The 19,200-nt window shown below is 34.9% G+C and overlaps 1 protein-coding gene across 1 annotated transcript; it reads right to left on the reverse strand.

Moving 5' to 3' along the window:
• Window positions 1-17,698: 17,698 nt before the first annotated feature.
• LOC114383930 lies at window positions 17,699-18,247 on the reverse strand. Its single transcript, XM_028343629.1, has one exon. It carries the CDS (start codon window positions 18,245-18,247, stop codon window positions 17,699-17,701), a length of 549 nt encoding a protein of 182 aa, XP_028199430.1.
• Between the last annotated feature and the right edge of the window lie 953 nt (window positions 18,248-19,200).

The following is a 19,200-nucleotide window of genomic DNA, read 5'->3' on the forward strand; positions in this document are numbered from 1 at the left end:
ACCTCACTCAGTGACAAAAGGCTATTGTTTTCTTGTATTTACATTATCTCATATTCTCTAAACAAAACTTCCTTAATAATGTCTTACACTCAATTCTAACACCTTACAGCTTTGGCAAGCTGTTTCACTATTAGAAACGAAAATTGTTTTTAGACTGAAACTTTAAGTAGTCAAATTATTAAGACAGGTTTGTACAAGTTTAAAAGAATTTCTCCATTCTACTTACATTTGAGAAGCCTATATTAATTAAAAGAAAATTATGTTATGCACTCTTTACTTGGGAGAGAATAATCATAACACCAATAGCTTTATTTACAAATTATATGAAGTTACTACTAACTAGATATCTTTAATTTTAGGTATGGAGGAATTAAAGGAAGAAAATTCCTTTGGGAAATATTATACCTGAGAAAAGATTGAACCAATTCCCACCATCATCAGAAGTTCTGAGAATTGATTTTTGTTAAAACCAAAAACAACTTTCAAATAGTACTACACAGGAATTGTGAGACTGTACAAAAAACTATGGAATCAGAAAAAAAAAATTTTTAATTAAATACAAACCCTAAAAATAAGAATAGAAATAATGGCTTGTGTAACATCTCAATTTTTCGTAAATAAATTTAAAAAGTTTTTTAGTAAAAATAAATAAATAAATAAATAAATAAATATAGAGCAAATAATAGGCTGAGTACCCTAGGTATAAATAGTTATGTTAAGTCAGCTGCCTCCTTTTGGCCTCATTTTCGTTTTTCCCCTTCTCCTCTCAAAACCCTTTCTTTTTCCCGCAGCCCACCAAACCAGTCTCAGAAAAACGACGATCTCGAACCCGTTCACTGTTGGATCGTCGTGAAATTTGAGTATCATGTTCGCAACCCAATTCCGAAAGTTCTCACCGTTGGGAATTTCAAAGTCATATCTGAGATTAGAGGAAAGCCCTTCGCATTGTAGCATTTTAATTTCCCGCAGAAACCCAAAACTGTCTCGGTAAAACTATACTCCCGGTTTCGTTAGCCGTTGGATTTTCATGAAATTTGGATATGTTGTTCGAAATTCAATTCCGCACGCTTCCACCGTTGGGATTTGCGAGATAATATTCGTGGAGGGAGAAAAGGGAATCGTATGAAGACAGTACAAGTGGAGGTTTCAATCTCTTCTCCATCTCTCTGACGTTTAAGAATTCTATCGGAGCAGTCGGATGAATAATTGAAAGAATTTCCGGGAACCGCTGGAGATGTTACTATCGCTGGCTGAAGACACTTGAGCCCGCTTAGAGGTAAGGAATGAGTTATTCACAATTGGGGATTAGTGAGAACATGATCCTTAGAGAACTAAATATGGGTTTGTTTGGGGATGTTTATTGAATTATAATTTTTCTTTATGATTATGAATACAATATTATTATGTTCTATGTACCAATTGATGTCCTGATGAGAATTGATTGATAAACTTGAGTGCTCTTGATGTCTTTGTGTTAACCCATGATTTTGATTAATTGATTTTGATACAATTGTGAGAAACTATTTCAGAGATTTTACATTCCATGTTGTGATAAAATCTTTTGTATAAATTGTTATGTTGAGGTTATGAAATGATGATTCAAACTGTGAGTATGTGATAAATTGAACATGTGACGGATGATGAAATACATGTGTATTGAGATGAGATGTGTATATTGAGTTGTGAACTATGAACTGTGCAAACACACAATTGTAAGACCCTTTTAGGGCGGCGAGTTAATGCTAAGTCCCTTTTAGGGCGACCAGTTAATGTTAAGTCCCTTTAAGGGCGACGAGTTAATGATAAGACCCTTAAAGGGCGACGAGTTAAAATTATTTTGAGAACAATTGAGGAGTCATGTGTTTTGTACAATTCATAGATAGAGTCTGTGTGCTAAAATGTTTTCTGGGTTGGACCTGAATCAGGAGGGAGAGGCCCTGACGGACTCTTCGGAGTGTAGGCCTTGGGGGTCACACGGTTTGAGTGCTCCTTTAAGCCTATGTTGATCCCATATGGTTGGAGCATTCTCGCAAAACACTGTGACCCTGACTGGTCTCCCTATGATATTACCTAGTGAGAGTGACTTGACTCACTATTGTGCGGTTTGTCTTGTCATGTACTCTTAGGCGCCCGACGAGGTTTTTCACTGACATGGTACCACATTTCATATAGGCTTGAGTCTTAGCATAACTGTTGCATACGCTTGCTAATTGTTTATTATGAAATTGATGTGTTATTATGTCTTGATCGGAGTGTGTGATTCCTGTGTATTGTGATTGATGATTGAAAAGTGTGATTGATGAATGACAAAGTGATGAAATAGTGTGAGATATGCTAAGTAAATTGTATTTGGCTATTATATGTTGTGTTGTTTCTCTCTAGTAGTTAGAAATGTGATAACTCACTCCCGATTTGCTGTTTGTGTTTGGATCCTGTGATGATCTTGAACTTTGTGTTCGGGGGAGCAGATGAATAGATGGATGACTATGAAGAATCTCATGCTAAAGGACACGGGAACACCACGCTCTGATAGGATGTGACATTAGGATATAGGTTCTATATTAATTGTATGAAACTTAGATGACCTTCTTTGAGCCGAGATGACTTTATTATTTATTTGGACAAGTTTGAATATGATGTAGAAGAAAGTGAATGTGAGCCTTTTACCCATTTGAAAGACTTGTATTTTAAAATGTTTTAAAAATACTTTTAATTAATATTTGATTTTTTATTCCTTTATTAATATATATGTGAGGGGTAGAGGGTGTCACAGCTTGCATCATATTTAATCATAGATATTTGTTCCATCATGGTGACAATCCAAAAACAAAGGTGGAACAAATTGATAGATTAATAGAAATAGAAATATGAACAAAAACTATGCAGTTGTAAGTAAAAAAAATGTTAACTTATATTGTCTAAATGGCAAAGTTGAGGGTAAAAATATGTTAGTTTGACACATTTAAAGTAAGAATAATGTACTTGAGAAGACCAAATAATGGATTTTAGTAAAATCTAGAGCAAGCTCCCTCACTTAAACGCTCTTTGGTCTTGAAATGTGCACAAACCACTAACACATTCAACCCTTATGCTGAAACTATAGTTTAAATTGAAAGTGCAGAATTAGCATCAATCACTTTTTTTCAACTTGGTAAAAAAGGCTCTCTCTCTAATTTTTGTTTTCTTGGGTCAAAAAACAAATAGCCAAAACTATTTAACCTAAAAGAAGAAGGTTCTCTTGCATTCTATAGCCTGTGAATTAAAATATTGTAGGATGTAAGATTGGCAGCTGCATCCATTTTCATTGCTTCAAGGATTGTGAATGCTTCCTCAACTTTTCCCTTTCTTCCAAGGCAAGTCAGGATGCAATTATATGCAATTGGATTAGGTATACATCTCTTTTTGTTTTGCCTCTCAAGTAAGTTGCATGCTTCATTAAAATTCCCCTCTGAACCATAACCCATATCATGGTATTATAAGGCTATACACATGGAACACTGTTGTTGATGTTGAGTTCTTCAAACAACTCTACAGCTTCATCCAATTCTATTAAAAATATAAGGGTATAAACCATTATATGCATAGAAAGCTAGATACCTTTGAATCTTTAAATAGGTGGTTGGATACACTTTGCTTACAAAAGTTGGAAAGATTAAAGGTACTAATTTGTATCGTAGAGCTGAAATAAATAGCAAATAAAACATCCAGCCTTTGAATCTAGCTTAATTTGTCAGCTAGGTGCTCCTTAGAAATAGGACTACCTCTAACCACTAAGTAGTAACCTTTCAAACCCCGATTAATGTTCCTAACATTCTGCACCATTGGCCTCCACCATATAAGTTAAAGTTCCCACCACCAAGCTTAGTGAGCCTGAGGTCAGCTGTTGTCAAAATTTATAGGAAACATTAGTTCAACCCCATAACTTTGGAGGTGCAGCACTCCACATAATTTAGCAACTATGAAGTTACTATACACGCTAACAACGTTACTTCTATATCATGGAATTATATTCCTTTTAGTTTTTAAGCATAGAACAGTATATCATTTATATTTGTTACAAAATTTTGTTTGGTCATAGGTGAAAAATCTAATTTGGGTCAATGTTTTCAAAAAGGGAAGTTGTGATCTTGTTGAATTACCATATGCATGTACTATACTGCAACCACATCTGAATTCTGACAATTCATGCAATTGGATTATTAGGTTGGTGGTCAATTGATGAAGGGAGTCGGGAAGAACAAACACGACTATACCATGAGGGAGCAATTGGGTAATCCTCATTTCATTTTATTACTACATTGGCGTGTACCATCAAATAATGTAACTTGCATGTTGTCTCATTCATATCTACGACAATGTCTCTAGTCAATTCATATGACTTGCTTGTGAGTGTTTAATTTTCAGTAAGTCTTATTTGATTGGTCTGAGTTTGTTCTTTTTGTTTTTTTTAAGTCTTGCCATATACATAGGGTGTATGGAATTATGGATAGACCAAATTGAGACGAGTAGAATCAATCAAGTACTCAAGTGAAATATCTAACACGAGAAGCAAATTGGGCCGACATTTTATCTTTTAAGTACCAGAATAATAGGTTTCTATTTTTTTTTTGTTTTCCCGTTTCACTGTGACACTAGATTTGTTTGACTATGATATATACTTTACAAGTTCTATACTATATGAAGACATCCTTTTTTGCCTCTGCTTATGATACATTAAGCTAGTTTCAATTTTATTGCTTTATGTTCACCTTGTAGTTGTTTCTAATGATCTTGGTACATTTTGACTTCCCACTGCTTAGGTATAATACATTTTATGGTTATCCTCCTGAGATTGTTAAGAAAATGCCAAAAAAGGAACTTGCTGAGGAGGTGATGCCAATTCTTATAATATAATATATAGATATAAATTTATTGTGTAGCATATTGAGGTCTATCCATCTATGCATATAGATGAATATGACCTTGTGTAGTATGTTTGAAATAATATGCATAAGTTTTATTTCCTTATGTTCTTTGTTTAATATTAGGAACAAAAATTCTTAGTAAGCCAATAACTTTGTTTTTCTTCATTAGCATGCTTAAAATTTTCGAATGTCAGCTTTGGAGACTCCTGACAGCTCTTGGTGAACAAACTGAAATTACAAAGGGAATCATGGTGTGGTGATCAGGGAAGATAAGAACCCAACAAACCCCTCCTCTGATGCAACTACATCAAGGTTCTTAATTAGCTGCATTTTACCATTTTACATTTCTTCGGTATGATTTGTCAGTGCTATTTGCTCCCATTCTTACTTGTTTAACAAATATTTCATGACTTACATTAGTTAGTTTCATGTAGTCTTTTTTTTTAAAAAAAATTTAAGTTAAAAATCTATAAATATGAATTTGTGGAATTTTTAAATATTTTTTCAGCTAGTGTTTTTTTTTTGTTTTTTTAGCTTCTCTTTGTGTATGCTGTAAGAGATAATATCATCGATCTTGTCAAAGACAAGGTACTTGGTCCTTTGAATTTTTCTGAAAAATAATTATTTAATTTTAGAAATTTATCTTAGGAATTATAATAACTTTATATAAAAAATTATAATAACTTGTATTTTGTATGAAATTGTCTTAGGAATTTTTATTTTCTTAATCTCTTGTAATTAATATTAAAATTTATTTATAAAATTAATATTTAAATGATAGATTAAATATAAATAATACATAAACCTCTTATTTTGATTTGATCTATCATTTAAATATTTATTTAAAAAATAAATTTTACTATTAATATTAATTATAATCATGCTAATATTAATTATTTTTAATTATTTATATTTTTTCTAATGAGATATCAAGCAGAAAAAATGTCAAAAATTAAAAATAATATTTAATTAAAGGACGGTGCTGCCATAAGCATCGTCTGTGAAAGTTCCTCGCTTTCTAAGATAATATTTTTTGACCTGTCATTGAAAGAAGTTTTAAGTTTCTACGGTGTGGGATTCTACGACGGTCAACGACCATCATTATATCTTGTTTTTTACCGTCTTAGAAAACTTTTTTATAATAGTGAATTTTACTACTTATTTTTATAAAAATATTTATCCCCATATGTTATATTTTATATGATAATTTAAGTCTAAATTTTTCTTTACAATTTCATTTAAAATAATCATCCATATTTGTTACAATTTTTTTCATACCGTGTTTGTAAAATAAAATACTCAATAAAATCTTCTGATGAAGAAAGAGATAGTCACAAAAAATACATTTAAATTAAAATTATAATAATAAAAAAGAATATAATTTCACCATAATAACTTAAATATTAATGCAACTTCAGTTTAATTGTTCTTCCGGTAAATTAAGTGAAATTTTTTACTTGTATTTATAAAAAAAAAAATACACCCCTATGTGTTATATTTTATATATAATATTTTATTTTAATATATTAAAAATACTTGTCAATGTGACAGTAAAAAAAATATCGATACATGTACACTTTGAATTACCGTACTAAGACAATAAAAATTGATAATAAATAAAAAGGTAATAAGTAAAAATTGAATAGTAATATTCTTCTACAACTAATATATTAGCATTCATAAGTGTACATTTTCATTTATAAGTGAGATGAGTATTTATCTCTTAATCTCAATACATTTCATGGTAGATATACCTGTCAGATATACCTGTCTATAAAATGTGTTTATCTCTTGTATTTAATGAGATTTTAAAAGTGAGTTTAACAAAAAAAACAATTTTTTTTATCGATCCATTAAGTTTTTAAGGTTTACATATAATTATATTTTGAAAAAAAATGACACATTTTTAAATTAACAAATCAAACAATAAGTATATTTGATCAATAAAATCAAAATCTTAACATAAGTAATCATGGAACAACAACCCCCGAATAAAAAAAAACCACCGAACAAAGTAGTAGTACACCCAAGATCTTTAGCATTTGTGAATTCAACGAAAGTCTCTTGAGAAAGCTTGCACTCTAAATTCTTTATGTTATGATATGAAAATAATCCTTTGGCAACAAAAACCTTGAAGAATCAAACTAACATAAGTCAAAATAAAAAAAATAATCCAAATAAGCATTATTACTTTCCTATGTTTTTACATAGCAACTGTCTACCTTGCATTTTCATTAAAAATAACTTTTGAACTTCTATTCTTCAACATGTTTTAAAAGAAACTAACAAACTTGTATGCATAGAAAGTCATTAATCAAATAGTCCTTGCTACCAAGATAATGATTGTGTAAAGGAATAAGTGCAAAAAATTTTGTGGTTTAAACTCTTCATTTAATTATATAAATGTCCTTTTATTGTTGCAAAGTTCATCCAAAACAGATTATCCTTGTAGATAACATATTAAAAAGTTATTGTTATGCATCTTTGTAACCTTTTATTACCACATTAAAAAAATTTCAACGATGGATGACTCCAATTCACATATATCAAAACTTCTTCCCAAAGAAACATTCAATAACAAACAATAATCCTTCTCCAAGATACAAATATCACCAACACCGTCTCAAAGATAAAAAAAACTGATAAAACCATCCAACTCGGCTTTATTCACTACTGCATACAAACTTTGTTTGCTCCAGAAACAAAATAATATGTATGCATTGCATAATCTTGATGAATGGGGTTATCATCCAACAGTCCAGGGAATGTACAAATCCTTTAGACCTTGTCAGGAGCCATTTCCAAGCAACAATTTTAGCTTCCTTAAAAATATCCTGATGAAATAAAAAAAAATATTATAGTAGATTTCAAAAATAAAAAAAATATTATAGTATAAATATAAATTGTAATAGTTTTATCATGAAATACATAAACAATAGTTTATCTCTTCATTTTATAAATTATATTTATATATTAATAAAATAATTATCTTTATATATATTTTTAAAAAATAAGTGTAAAATGATTAAAAATATTTATATTTAAATATATAGTTTTGTTCTTTCGTTTATGGAAATGAATAGGATGCAAGTGGCGAGAAAAACGTTGATAACAAATAAAGATGATAATATATTGTGTAGTTTGTTTCTTTTCTTCGAAGTCTCCCCAATTAAAATGATTGATCAAAGATAGTTAACTCGATCTCTATGTAATGATTCATTTGGTCACATCAATATTCCATAGCAATTTGTAGTTTTTCATTCTTGAAATTTAGTAAGAGGCCCATCCAGGAGGCCTTTGGGAATTTTTTAATAACCAGGAAAACATGAGCTAGGTAGTTGTCTCCAGATTGTGGATAAATAAAATACTCAAGCTTCCTCTCTTCAGGTTATATCAGCCTCTACGTAACTCTATCCGAAATTTCGAATGCTATCTCTCATGAGAGAGACGTTTGACATTGAAGAAATGGAAAGAATTCGATTTCCTCTTTTTCTTTTTCTTTTTTGTGATTGTTTCCTCTTTGTTTTGAAATTTATGCAACTATTATTTATGAATTATGTATTTGGTTGAACTAATTGTTTTGTCATATATGGGGATATTGTAAGAAATCAACAATATTCATTGATACATTTATTATTTCCACGTGGTGAGCCACGCATTATGCATTAACATATCTGATTTTTTTTATCTATAAAAAACATTGAATGATGGTGTATTTAGATCAAAATTGATTTTGAAGTCAAACCATTTATATCTAGATATTTTATCGTAAAACAAGTCTGATGTATTTATATCAAGCAAATATCTCAAGCACCTGTTGATTATAAAATTAACATAAGAAGCTATAACTTGAGGTTAAATTATTCAACATTCAGCAAGTCTCTTAACTATTTGCTATTTTTTCAGTAAAAATAACTATTTGCTAATTTCTAATTAGATTTTTTAATTTTTTAAAATTAGATCCTAAACTTATTTTTTGATTTTTAAATTAGGTTCCTCTACAGCTCTTTAGGTTCTAAACTAATTATCAACCTGTAAATTTAAGAATACTCACTACTAAAAAAAAAGCTTTCTACATCGTCTTATTAACATCGGTTATAGCTAAAATCGATGTTAGCGAAAGCGCGGTGGCATTTTTGTAATTAAATAGAGTTACTTAACATCGGTTTTAGCAAAACCAATGTTAACTAATTGATGTTAACATCGGTTATTTAAAAAACCGATGTTAACATGATGTTAAAATGAATATGGTAACATCGGTTTGGGAAAAACCGATGTTAACTTCATAGAGTTAACATCGATTTTGAGGAAGCCGATGTTAAGGAGTTGATTTTAACATCGGTTTGTTAAAAAACCGATGTAATGTATTTGATGTTAACATTGTTTTTTACAAAACCGATGTTAACTATATTCAGTTAACATCGGTTATCCATAAAAAATCGATGTTGTTGTGTTTATAAGTTAAAAAAAAATTGAAATTTCACAAGCCGCGCACGCTCGAAAACCTTGCCCTCCCTCTTCTCTTTGTCATCCTCCTGCCTGAAATCGCTGTTCTCTTTCTCCTCCCGCCTGAAATCTGCCGGAAATTGCTCCCTCGACACCCACATTGTCCTCGTTGGAACCCACAGAACCCCCTACACTGCCGGAAAACCCACATTGTCCTTGCTGGAACCCGCAGAACCCCCTACACTACCGGAAAACCCATATTGTCGTCGCTCAAACCCCACAGAACCCACATTGTCCTGGCTCGAAGAAAACCCAACATACATTGTTGCTACTAGGGTGCTGAAACACTCGTCGGTGCTCAAAGGTCAAAGCTTTCTCCGCGAGGTACGTAGGTCAAATTCGTGTATGCTAAGTTTCCTTGTGAGTGGTTTGACCCGAATTGAGAGTTGCATCGGATAATAAAGAAAAGGTTTTTGTTTCCGATTGTACAGGCTTCGCTCACGTGCGTGTGTTGCTAGGTTCTCTTGATCAAGGTAACACTAACTTCTATACTTCATTTGACCTATTTTATTTTTTCTGGGTAGTAATAAGTAATGTTGCATGATTTTTAGTAAGGTGTTATTCTGTTTGCACTATAACAGAGAATCAACCATGATTTCTGTAGATGGATCCACAGGGGTCTTGAAATTGCCTGCAATTGCTTTAACATTTTACTGTCCAACAGAGGGGGCTTGACTGTTGTTGTTTTAACATATTTTTTGTTTCTTGAGCAAGTAATGCTTAAGTATAGATAATGCTTTTACCCAACTAGATTTAAGGAACTGGGTTGCTTGCTCTCTTTTCTATTTTATTCGCTTAATTGTTGAATGCTTCCAGACTGTTTATAAACTATTCACTTGCCTCGTATTGACAGTTTCTAAAAGTTCTCATATGTAAGTGTGCTTTCAAATAAACTATGCTTGTAACTGTTTTACAATAACATATCCTGAAGTGAACTGCTTATGTGTTTGCGATTTTTTTTAGCTTATCTTCATAATCTACACTTGAGCTTACAAAAACAAATGCAAACATCTCATCATTCATAAGATAATCTAGAATCTAGATATAGTTTTGGACTTAGAAATTTCAATACTTTAAAGTTTAGAAAATTATATAATGCACATTGATTTTGCTAACTTAAAAGTTGAAACCTGACCAGTTGTAAACATGATGATTTCTAATTATCCTCTCATTATACTCAGTACTAATCTAAGACTATCACAACAGTCCTCTTGAAACCTAGACAATCTTCTGAATTGTAGAAACCTGCAACAATTATTCTCCTAAGTTTTCTTTTGGATTGAATCCACAAACAGAAAAAAACCTGCAAGGCCTCTTAGACCTCATAGCCTCCTCAACCACCTCATTGGCAATTAAAACACCATGGAGCAGCTGTCTACCCTTCACAAAGGTTGTTTGCCTTTCATCAATGAGGTGGTTCATGACCTTGCTGAGCCTGTTAGCCAGTAGTTTAGCAATGATTTTGTAAACACATCCAATGAGGGAGATGGGTCTGAAATCATTGAAGGATTGGGGGTCCTTAATCTTAGGGATAAGAGCAATGAAAGAGGAGTTGGGACCCTTGGGGAAGGAAGCATTCACATGGAATTCTGCTATAAATCTTAGGAATTCAGGCTTCAATTCCTTCCAAAAGTGCTTAATAAATCTGAAATTAAAACCATGTGGCCCTGGGCTTTTGTCATTGTCACAGGCCCACACAACACACCTTATCTCTTCCTCTTTAAAAGGTTCAATCATAATTTCTCTCTGAGTAGAAGTCAAAATTTTAAATGAAACCCCATCCAAGTTAGGTTTACTCAAGTGAGGCTCATTGAACCTGTTCTGAAAATGATGAAGGGTTTCAACCTTTATAATGTTAGGATTTTCCACGCAGGTGTCACCAATCTGCAACCCCCTCAAAGCATTTCTCCTCCTCCTCAAATTAATAACTCTATGAAAATAGGATGTGTTGCTGTCCCCCTCTTTGATCCATCTGCATCTTGATTTCTGCCTCACAATAGACTCCAACATAGTAGCTTTTCCCAAAGGTCAGCTTGGGTTTTCTTGAGCTCCTTCACTTGTTATTCAGAAGGTTGAACTGGCATAGAATTCTCCAAGTCATTTAGTTTCTGTTGAAGCTATTTGACTTTGCTACACAGGTCTCCTATGTTGTCTTTACTTCAGATTTTCAGCCTCTGTTTAAGATGTTGAAGCTTGCATTTTAAAGCATAACCACCCCACCCCATAGGTTGATAATCTAACCAACAATCCCTCACTAACTTCTGAAATTTCTTGTTCATTAGCCATCCATCATAAACCTTAAAAGGTTTAGGGCCCCAATCAATGCATTTAGAGTGCATGATAATAGGACAGTGGTCAGAGTAATTCCTCTCAAGGTTAAATTGGGAGCTGTCAGGCCATTTGGACAACCAACCATCAGAAACACACACTCTGTCCAGTTTGCTTTTGCAGGAACCATTAGGCCTAACCCAAGTAAAGGGTTTACCCACACAAGGAATATCATCAACCTCTATTGCAGCAAGCCAATCATTGAATTCAGATATTAAGCCATTATTTGAATTGTTGTGGTTGCTTCCCAATAGCCAATTTAAAACTACTGATCTTACCTAACCCTCTGATATGCTTAGTTAGGAATAAGGGCCATGAAGGAAGCATTGCTGCCTCTACGAAACCTTCCATGAAAGTCGATTTCATCTACAAATCTCCTGAATTCAGGTTTCAAAACCCTCCAAAAAGCCTTAATAAAATTGAAATTAAATCCATCGGGTGCCGGGCATTTGTCTCCACCACAATTCCAAACAGCCTCTTTAATCTCTTGGTCAGAAAAAGGGGAAGTGATCCCCTCTGTTTGATTCAGCTGTCTTAACTCCTCCCATAGAATTCTTTTCCCAGCTAGATCACAAGGGGCATAGACATTGACTATGAAAAGTCTGTGGTCTTCACTAACCCATCTCCCATCTAAAAATAAAAGGCTATGGCCTTTAATTCTCCTTTCCACATGAAAAGCTGAATTGTTCCATAAAGAAAGTAAACCACTAGCTGGCTGAACAGAGGGGACACTCTCCACACTGCTGATTTCATTTCCACTTCAGAGAATCTAGCAACTTTTACTAACTTTTCCCTGTCTTTTTGCGCATAATTTTTTTTTGAACGGCCAAAGATAATATTATATATATGATAAGCGTAGTACCAGAAGTACTACAATAAGGTACATGGAATAATATCCCCTAAAACACAAGAATATAACCAACAAATAACAAGCCACCAAAGAACAACAATACCCAGCCCTACAAATCACAGACTAGATAAAAGACAAAGACATATTTGAGGACCATTGGTGAAAAGGAACAGTGAAATCCTTTTCCCATCCCCTCAACCAAGACCAAGTGAGAAAGATTGTTTTGTCCACCAATTCAGAGATGTCAAAAGGCTGATTATTAAAAATCATGTCATTTCTGAGATTCCATATGGATCTTGTAGCTGCTATCCACCATATCTTCATCCTTCTGTTGGAATTCCTCGAGCCAGCCAATGAGCAGTGTTGAAGAAAGTTGTCCATAGGCTTACTGTGCAGAACTCTCTCTTCCTTCACCCATGAGTTGAATTCCCACCACAAAGGCATAACTTTATGACAAGTGAAAAATAGGTGGGAAGCAGATTCGACTTGGCTTTGGCAGAAGGGGCAAAGGTCATTTTGAAGGACAATCTGCCTCCTGATTAGGTTTTCCTAAGAAGGAAGCCTATCCTAGAGTAATCTCCAAGCAAAGGATAAAGCTGTGGGGGGGGGGGGGGATTTTGATTTCCCATAGCTGTCTGAAGCCACTATTTGGCTGATAGAATAGCTGATCAGGTCTGATACAATTATAAGCAGAATTTGTAGACAAGATCCCTGTTGGTTCAGCTCCCCACACCCAAGAATCCATCAAGGCTGCATTGGTACTTATTGCTGCAGTCTGGTCAATAAAAGCTGAGGCTCCCCCCAATTCATTGTCAAAAAGATATCTTCTCCAGGAGAATTTCCACTCCCAGCCAGTTTCTCCAAAAATCCCCATGCTTGCCACTGTCTGAAGTTTTTGAGATGATATTTGATATAGTTCTGGGTATTTGTCTCTAAGAATAGTTCCATCTCCCACTCATTAGTCTTCCCAAAATAAAATTTGATCACCACTGCCCAGTTTCCAGAAAAATTGTTTATTGACAGCAGCCATACTACTGTGTTGAATAATTGATCTTAAGTCAGACCACCAAGAGGTGAAAGTTTGCTTAGGAGGACCCTCTTCCAAGCCTCTCCATGAGGAGAAATTGCTTATCCCAGAGAAAGTCAGACCACCAAGAAGAGAAATTGCTTATCCCAGAGAAAGTCTTTCTGTGCATAATAATTCACTCTCTCTGGTCCTTGTGGTTATGTGTTCCCATTTAAATCATGAGTCCCATATCCAGTAACACCTCTTTCTTGTTTTCTACTCTGTTATTGTCTATAATTGAAATATAGTATAATTGTTTTTTTTCTTCTTCTTAAAATTTGAACCGGCGATATCATTCTTTGAATGTCATCATCTACCTTTAATGATTCACATCTAAATTGGTCCCTGTTTAATTAAATTAATTAGTTATTGCTTTAGTTTGACTTGATAGAAGTATGATATGTATTCTTAAAAAATTGTCCTTGAACTGTTTGATAGAATGACTGAGAATGAATTGAAATTTTCTTGCAAAGTTGTATTCTGAACTTATTTTTCTTACAAATCAAACTTGGTACTTTGAAATCAGTGTAGTTTGTGTTGAATGTGATAGAAAGTATTCAAAGGTAATGTCTTTGGAAGAAGACAAATGAACAGTATAGGATGAACATAGGAGATCCTCATTTGCAAATTTTATAATTTTCATGTAACTGACTGTTACCTCCTATAACAGGTCATTAGTGGTTCCTGACCTGTGCATCAGACTTTAACTACTTCACCATAACACTGTGCATTGAGAGGGGTCTTTTCCTCATTTTGTGGCAAAAGGTGCACATTGCTGAAAAAGGCTTTAAATACACTCTCAGTATAATGTCTTTTGAGAGTCAATGTATCACCATAAAGTGAGAGTCATATTGTTGATAAAAGGCTTTAAATACACTGTGGCTAATTTCTCTATGGTTTTTTTTAGGGCTATCATTTACTATTGCTTATTGGCGTTGCTGTGGAAGCGCTTTGATTATATCTTTGAAGCCTCGAACTCAGGTATTTATATCTTTGATTCGAAAACTAATTTGAAATTGTTGTTGTATGCATTACTGGTATATTTGTAACTTATGCTATGCCTGTCTACATGACCTTTCTTTCATTGGACTGATATGATCATGCCTCTCTACATGACCTTTCTTTCATTGGACTGATATGTTTGAAGTATTTACTATGATTTAAACTCTCAGAACTTGTTCATTGTTAGTGTTCAATGTTTTTGTAATTTTATCTGCTGCCCTTCTCTATATATATGTTGTGACTGCCACTGCCCTTCTCTCTCTCTTGTATTATCTTTTTTTTATCAGCAAAATTATAGTTTGTATTAATAACTGTGAGTACCAGAGGTACTAAATATACAAGGTAGAAACCAACAGACTAGCATAACCATAGGTCCTACGAATCAGGTGCCAATCTAAATAGAATACAATAACCCTGCACTGCTACCCTAATAAAAAAATGTTGTTGATAAATTACTAGACCAATAGTTGTAGGGCTGGGCAAAGCCTTTCTCCAGCTGTGTTCTCCATAAATTCCCTTTAGTTGGGATTCTATCTTTGATCAATCGCCAAGCAAATGTTGTTGGTTTTAAAGGGATTTTGAGCTGCCATAGGTCCTCTAAAGCCTCATCCACAGTCTGATCTGCTGCTCCTTCTAGTAGCATACAGTATGCGCTCCTTGTAGACAACTGGCCATTAGGTTCTGGTTTCCAAACCCAGCAGTCTGATGTCCAACGATCAATATGACCCCGCAAGATATCATCCAAGAAACTGGTTGCCGCTTGCACCTCATTGTCAAAAAGGTGTGTTCTCCATTCAAGCTTCCATTCCCAAACATTTGCAGAGTGACATCCCATATCTTGAATAAGCTTCTGCTATTGACAGGATATGTTATACAATCTAGGATATTTCGCCTTTAAAGGTTCCTGTTCCATGAGCCAGTAGTCCTCCCAAAACCTAATTTTGTCCCCACACCCCACTTTCCAATCTATTGTAGATTGAAACAGACCATGCACAACTTGTTCATGGATGACTGACCTTAAATCCTGTCACCACATGGATTCATTGGTGACTGATGTTCCCTCCTCTAGAGCCCTCCAACCTCCATACTTCGAGATGAGAATCTTAACCCAAAGATCATCATGCTGCTGCATCAGGTTCCATCTCCATTTACCCAGCAGAGCTCTATTAAAAGTTCTGATATCCTTTATCCCCAGACCACCCTTATCCTTTGGAAGGCAGATAGTATCCCATTTAACCCATGCAATTTTCTTCTGATCAAGGCCACCCCCCATAGGAACCTCCTCTGGATTTGGGTCAGTTTTTCCGCTACCCTGTTAGGAATTCTGAAAAAAGAGAGATAGAAAATAGGAATAGAGGTTAGAGTTGCTTTTATGAGGGTCACTCTTCCCTCATAAGATAGATGTCTCTGCTTCCACCTAGACAATTTAGATTTAGTCTTTCTTAGGATTGGATCCCATAACCCACAACGCCTTGGATTAGCCCCGATTGGTATTCCCAAATAAGAGAAAGGCAGAGGCATGATTCTGCAATTCAGATAACTGGCAGCCTGTAATTTCCATTGTTCAGATTAGCCCAACACCCCAAAGCTGCTCTTCCCATAATTTATTTTAAGTCCTGATGACAATTCAAAAGCCCTCAAAATCGATTTGATAGTCTTGACATTTTTCATAGTAGCCTCCCCAAACCACATAGTTTCTTGAAAGAGGTGCCATTCAAAACTGGTCTGCTGCTCATAGTTTCTTCAAATCTCTGCTGGAAAAAGCTACAAACTTCGATGGGAGTTAATCACCAGGTGAAAATATCGAGAATTGCAGTCCCCCTCCTTAATCCAACGCGATCTCGCCTTCTGCCTCATTAAAGACTCGTGAGCTTGGGCTGCTGACCAAAGATCTTGCTGCAGCTTCTTCCTTTTCATATTTTCTTGGGAAGTCAGCTGCCTGTGTTCAGCTATAGATTCAAGCTTGTTAAGCTTAACTTCTAACTTTTGGACCCTTTTAACAGTGCATCGCTTCGTGTGCATCTTCAACACGCACAGAAACACACACACACACAGCCACACACACAGAAACAAACAAACACACACACAGACACACACACACACATAAACACACACACACATACACACACACACACACACAGAAACACACACACACACACATAGACACACACACATAAAGACACACACACACACACACACACACACACATACACAGAGAAACACACACAGCCACACACACAGAAACAAACACACACACACACACACAGAAACACACACACACACACACACACACACACACAAACACACAGACACAGACACAGACACACACACACAGAAACACACACAGACACACACACACACACACAGAAACACTCACACACCCACATTGGGTTTCTGTGTGATAGAAGCATTAGAAATTAACTCCTCGTGATAGAAGCATTACAATCAACTCCTCATGATAGAAGCATTACAAATTAGAGAGCACATTACTCGTACATAACTAAATATTATAAACTGTTCAGTTTAAGCTTTGACAGGAACCCAAGAAACAATTCTGGAAATCGAGTGTTATTCCACTATGAGGAGCTCATACCTCTTACAAGGAAAAAAAGCTGACACCAGTCCTGAGCCTAGCTCTCTATACACACTTAACAATTTTCTGCCTACTCTCCACACTACTCTCCACACTCAACAATTTTCTGCCTACTCTCTACACTAGTCTCAATATTAGAGCTCACAAATCTATCAGATCTTCAGTGCTCAAAGAGAAAATACAAAACTGATAGAAACTGTATCAGAATTACAGAAAGAAAAATGATTACCATGCAGAACTTCGAGGATTTGCATCTCCCAATGCCCTAAGGCCACATTCCTCTAACAAATGATGAGATGATTTGTCTCTTCCCTTCCCTCTTATTCATAGGCAACATGCTTTATTTCTCTAAATCATCCCAGCCCCCAACTAACTAACTACTCACTCTTTAACCATTCTACTAACTAACTAAGGGAGTTACTTATAAAAAATTTGTACAAACATGATAATCACCCAACCATTGTATTTAGAGACCAGAATCCTGTTCTAGAGTGCCTTTGGATGGCAGAGATCCTATTAATGATAGTTGAGGGGATCCTGGAAAAAGACATATAAAACAGAGGTAATGCTGTTAAAATTGCATTAATAAGAGTGGTTCTACCAGCCATGGAGATATTTCTCTGGTTCCATTTGCTCAGCTTAGCCTCAAACTTGCTTATAATTGGATCCCAGACCACCCTTCTTCTTGGATTAACACCAATTGGAATTCCTAAGTAACAGAAAGGAAGCTGTAACAGTGCACAATTAAGGTAGACAACAGCAGAATTGCACCATTCCTCAGGTTGACCTATAGCACCAAACTGACTCTTTGCGAAATTAATTCTCAATCCAGAGACCATCTCAAATCTTCTGAGAATGACCTTCACAGCTCTGACATTCTCCATGGAAGCTTCTCCAAAGAACACAGTATCATCAACATACTGTAGAACATCCACAGGAACCTTGTTCTTCCCCACCAGGAGGCTTCTGAAGCAGTTTTGAGATACTGCTTCCCTCATTAGCCCTATCAATCCTTCAGCCACTAAGTCAAAGAGTAATGGAGCCAAAGGGTCTCCTTGTCTCAACCCTCATGATACACACACACATACACACATATACCCAACTACAATAATAAAGCATAAGCACCCTTGAAACCCAGCATTTGAAATTAGTTACATAAACAACTGCTGATGTCTATATTTGTCTGTAATTGAATTTGACCTTTTGTATGTTCTTGTATGTGATCAGTGTAATTTGCTATATAAACAACTGTTGTTCATGGTGAGTGAACCTTAGATTCCCGTTTGAGACTGAATGCAATGATTCTTGCGGACAGTTTTCATTAGTCATTGTATTTAGTCTTGAATTGTCCGTTTGGACAGTTTGGGGAGATTGGTATTTTTATGTTACATTCATTCGTGATGGTTATTATTATTTTCATTAATTTGATTAAATTTCGGTTCAATGGATTTCAAGTTGTTCTCTGAGTGCATACTTGATTATCGGGAAATTCATTTGACCGATGTCATGTCGTGTACTTGGAGACCAATGTGAAATGCTGCCGAAATTTAGTCAAAATTTTGTAAATAATGGTAACCCTGACGTTTGAAGCTAACATAAAAGACAGTTTTCCTAAATGGGATAGGGCCACACCTATAAATAAAAAGTGAGATTTTCATGCATGGCATTGCTTAGATGGATCGAAGTTGGATGAATGAAAGTCGCATGAGCCCAGAATATGAGGATGGCGTCGAACAGTTCTTGCAATTTGCATCAGAAAGAGGTCGATCAAATGAAGAAGGAAAATATTATTGTCCTTGCATCAACTGTTTGAATGGAAGACGACAATTACTCGATGACATACGGGACCATCTATTGTGTGATGGGATTAAGAAGAATTACACGACGTGGATATGACATGGTGAAGTCACAGACACTTTGAGTGAGTCCCAATCTGAACCGTTTGATGTAG

This window comes from Glycine soja, chromosome 14, assembly GCF_004193775.1.
Source record: "Glycine soja cultivar W05 chromosome 14, ASM419377v2, whole genome shotgun sequence".
Taxonomy (NCBI): Eukaryota; Viridiplantae; Streptophyta; class Magnoliopsida; order Fabales; family Fabaceae; genus Glycine; species Glycine soja.

What these genes read in the sequence shown, in the direction of transcription:
- LOC114383930 (XM_028343629.1), bottom strand. Translation starts at nt 18,247, where the DNA reads ATGAGGGAAGCAGTATCTCAAAACTGCTTCAGAAGCCTCCTGGTGGGG.